Source organism: Acyrthosiphon pisum, chromosome X (assembly GCF_005508785.2).
Source record: "Acyrthosiphon pisum isolate AL4f chromosome X, pea_aphid_22Mar2018_4r6ur, whole genome shotgun sequence".
Taxonomy (NCBI): domain Eukaryota; kingdom Metazoa; phylum Arthropoda; class Insecta; order Hemiptera; family Aphididae; genus Acyrthosiphon; species Acyrthosiphon pisum.
The window spans coordinates 116,502,699-116,506,730 of record NC_042493.1 but is presented as its reverse complement, the minus strand read 5'-3'; the positions used below and the strand labels follow the sequence as shown (position 1 = coordinate 116,506,730).

Genomic DNA, 4,032 nt, shown 5'->3' with positions numbered 1-4,032 from the left:
AGGTAACACCTGATAGTATATAATAATAATAATAATAATATAATATAATAACGGTGGCCAATGTGTTCATTCCATAATAGCAACATTTTATTGCAATATATGAAATGGTGACAGAAAGTATATGAGAATATTTTATTTTATTTTTTTGTATTTATTAAAGATTTATAAAGGAATTAGGGAGATGGGCATGGATTAAGTTAAGTGCATATCTGTCAATAACATGGGTGTCCGATTTAAAATATATTATCATATAAAGAGTTTTCCATATGTATGTAAAAATAGATTTCTGCATGACATATTTAAATAAGGAAAATATGACTTTTTGGATATACCTAATCTAAACTAATTTAATATTAATTATTTTTTTATTCATTAAAATTGGTAGATTTTAGAGGTAACATTTTAAATTCAAATCTAAACATATTTGAATATTTTTACTATCAATACTATAATGAGTGTTTAATAATAAAAAAATCGCCTGGTAAAAGTATATTAAATAACAATATCACAATTAATTTAAAAATTATCTTATTTTTTTTTTCTCACAAAAAAAACTCACGGAAAGACAAAAGGTATATATGTTAGGTTCAAATTCATGTCGTGTTCGATATGTTTGATTACAAATGATTGTATGACCTAACGTTTTTTTTGTTATAAGCAGTATCTCGTTTTAAGCAGTACTTGTTACAGTGATTTCAACTGTGCATTGAAGTAGTATTCATTTTAGGTTAAATAGACAATGTTTTTAAAAGGTTTATGAATTTTTTTTTAAATGTTCCATGTTCATTAGTTCTTTTTAATGTTGTGGTGTAATATAGTTATTAAATTAATAATGTTATACCGTGTGTACTTATAGTGATTTAAATATGTCAGCATAATTATTTTTACAATTGTTAGATGAACAATTTATTTATAAATGATTTTATTATTATTTCATTATTTTATATTTGTATGCACATTAATATGAATTTTGTAATATTAATAAAATATGAATATTTTACTCACTCAATATCTTCTTCTCTGCCTTATCTTCATCACCAAATTCTAATGTTATACCTCAATTTTTCGTCAAAATCTTCTTCTTCTACATTGTCAGAAGAAGTAGACGATGAAGAACAATTATCTTCATTGCCAAAGTCTAATTCAAAGGTATACTTTTGATCATTGTATTTTTCTTGTTGTTGTTGTTCTTCTTCTTCTTCATCATATTCATCTTTTTCTTCTTTTTCTTCTTGTTTGTCAACTTTTTCAAACAAATTATTCATATTACGAATGTCACCAGACTCTTCAATGTGGTCATTAAAATGTAGAACTGGCAATTCAATGCCATCAGGTAATCCATTTTTTTCTATTCTTTCCTTTAGAATATTGTAAACTTCTTTTCTTTTTTTCTCATTCTTGACCACATCATCAGTATGGAACCAATTTTCCAAGTGATGGATTGGAAAAGTGTAATCAATAATTGGCCGCTAAAATTATGGTATGATTTAGTTTATTTTTGCATAATGGTACAATAATTGTTTAACTTACAGAATAAAACATTTCGAAATAATGCATTACAAAAAGACCACAATCCGTGTTATTAGGTTGCTGAGGTACTTTGACTGGACATACTTTCATAAATTTTAAGTCTTTTTGTTGGCCATTGTATTTATTACAATATTCATGTTGTAACCATTCTCGTAGCGTTGCTGAGACCACTGCGCTCTGTGTACCTCTGGAGTATGAATCAAATATTAAAATGCAAGGCCTAAAACATAAGTCAACTTTAAAAACTTTGCCTTGGATTAGTGATTGATAAATTTACCGTTTAACTAGTTTATTCTTTTTTTCTGTTTTTAATAGTTCCACATTATCATAATATTTGTCGTATCTATCTTGATGGTTCTTCTATTAATACCCCAAATTAAAGTTAATAACATATTATACAAACAAATTTAATACCAACACATATTGTATGTTAAATCATAAAAATATTATTTTGAAATTTTGAATTATCTGAATTATTTATAGAAAAAAAATTCTTACCATGCTTACATATGAACATAAATCAAATAGCCACAGATCTTCTACATTCGGATCAGCTTCATCGAGTCCAGAATTCTTGGTAATCTTGGTACTTTATATCGACCTACAATGTATTTGATATAAACAATTTTTAGTGTCAAATTCACATGCTCAAAATAATTTTATTTTAGATTCTGCTCATAATAGTTAATGTACAAAATATATATAATATATTTTGATGTGTTCAGTACCATACATTTAGGACAATTACTCATTAAAATCACTAATTAAAAAAGTTATATAGAATAATGTGTTTTGAGCGTTTGACACATTAAAATGTTGTATAAATATGTATGAAAAAAAATTAAATATCTATTTAAATTTACAAAAAAGTGTTACATTTGAAAGTAGAGTTTATAGTAAAATAACAAATTAAATACAAAACCAATATGTCAAACCATTCAAAATATTCATCTCTATTATTTTTTTAATAGCTGATCTTACTCTAAGAATACTTATAACAATGAATAAACAATTTTGTGTAAATGTATTTTCATCTTGTATTGTTTGTGGATAAATTATTATAATAAGTTACTATTAATTTTACCCCGCATGTGTATTTAAGTTTCAAATATTTACCAGTATCATTATCGGGTTCATTACTTGGTATTCCATTTTGTATGTTAACCTTACCTGATAGGTAAGGAAAACATATGACCTCCAAAAACCAATGTTTACTAAAAAAAAATAATTGTTTAAGTTTTTCATTTTAAATAAATAATAAAAAAGTTTTTTTTAATACTGACTATTTGTTTACTGGTACAAAAATAAAGTCTTTTTTGAATACATCTAAGTTTTTGGTCCATTTTTTTACTTTATCATGTCTATTTTTAGCTCTAGATACAGATGGATCAATTGCAGACATATTACCAAGATTCGTTAAAGTGCTATAAAAGTGTGTACTGAATATATACGCTTTATCTTTGTCCTCATCACTTACTTTACTATGCATATACCTACAATATAAATAATATTTTACATGAAGTTATTTATTATATATTTAACTACATATTAGTTTGTATAATTTTAACTAAAATCATTTACGACAAATAAAATTCAATGAGTGCATCATTCATCAGCATTCCTTTTTCAAACATTCTATAATCATATATTCTGATTATACAATTTCTACCATCAATTTTATCGTCCAGTATCCTAAAAAATAATATAATACATTTGAAATCAAATTTTGTCATATTTAACAGATTTCAAACTTATGTCTTCCCTGATAATTTATCTTGTTCTTTGTCGTTCTTCTTCATAAGCAATCCACCATCTATTTTTCTGCGCTTCACTAACACAGGCATTTTTATGGTGTTTATTGAAGTATACCCAGACTGCATGTTGTAATTATAATATTATTATAATAACTGTATGATAATATTATTTGTTATTATAATATTATAATAATATTTTTAAGCAAAAAATTGCATTCAAAAGAAGTTTCAGGGTATTATATAGAAGAACCTAAAAATAATAAAAAAAATAATTAAATGGTTTTAAATCAAATGAATAAGTAAATAAGCTAGAAAATCAAGTTGGATATACATTTGAATATATTAAATACCAATATTTATAATATAATAATATTATCTATTTCCTGTGGCTTCGCTCACATATCAGTAGTTTTGTTATGATGAGTAAGTAATTTAAACCTTATAAGTAGTCTATGTCCTTTTTTTAGAATTTAAACTATTTCCATATTAAATTTCAGTTTTTTATAAAATACAAAGATATATTTTATTGATATAAATTAAATTTTAAATTTTAAAAATGGCTCTATTTAGGTGGTCACTGGTCACTTTTGATTTATGTGCAGTTGGTTATTAAATTATGTATACTGTCAATATAATATACACCCAAAACGCGTTGAATTACATGCAAGATGTGACGTGTGTTTCATGATAAATGTCAATGTAAAACCATTTATGCGTTATGCATTTTAATCTAGCAACGAATTAGTTT

General features: G+C 24.7%; 1 protein-coding gene across 1 annotated transcript; it reads right to left on the bottom strand.

The window, feature by feature from the left end:
• Positions 1-1,034: 1,034 nt before the first annotated feature.
• On the bottom strand, positions 1,035-3,374 carry LOC103308799 (sentrin-specific protease 6-like). The gene is made up of 7 exons (XM_008182853.1): positions 3,367-3,374; positions 3,112-3,222; positions 2,814-3,023; positions 2,647-2,744; positions 2,074-2,131; positions 1,531-1,750; positions 1,035-1,469 (listed from the first exon to the last, which is right to left on the bottom strand). Exons 1-7 carry the CDS (start codon positions 3,372-3,374, stop codon positions 1,035-1,037), a joined length of 1,140 nt encoding a protein of 379 aa, XP_008181075.1.
• Between the last annotated feature and the right edge of the window lie 658 nt (positions 3,375-4,032).

Coding starts and splice junctions, on each gene's coding strand:
- LOC103308799 (XM_008182853.1), bottom strand. Junction 2,745..2,813: donor TTTGTACCAGTAAACAAATA/GTCAGTATTAAA, acceptor ATTTTTTTTTAG/TAAACATTGGTTTTTGGAGG. Junction 1,751..2,073: donor TCGATGAAGCTGATCCGAAT/GTAGAAGATCTG, acceptor CTTATGTTTTAG/GCCTTGCATTTTAATATTTG.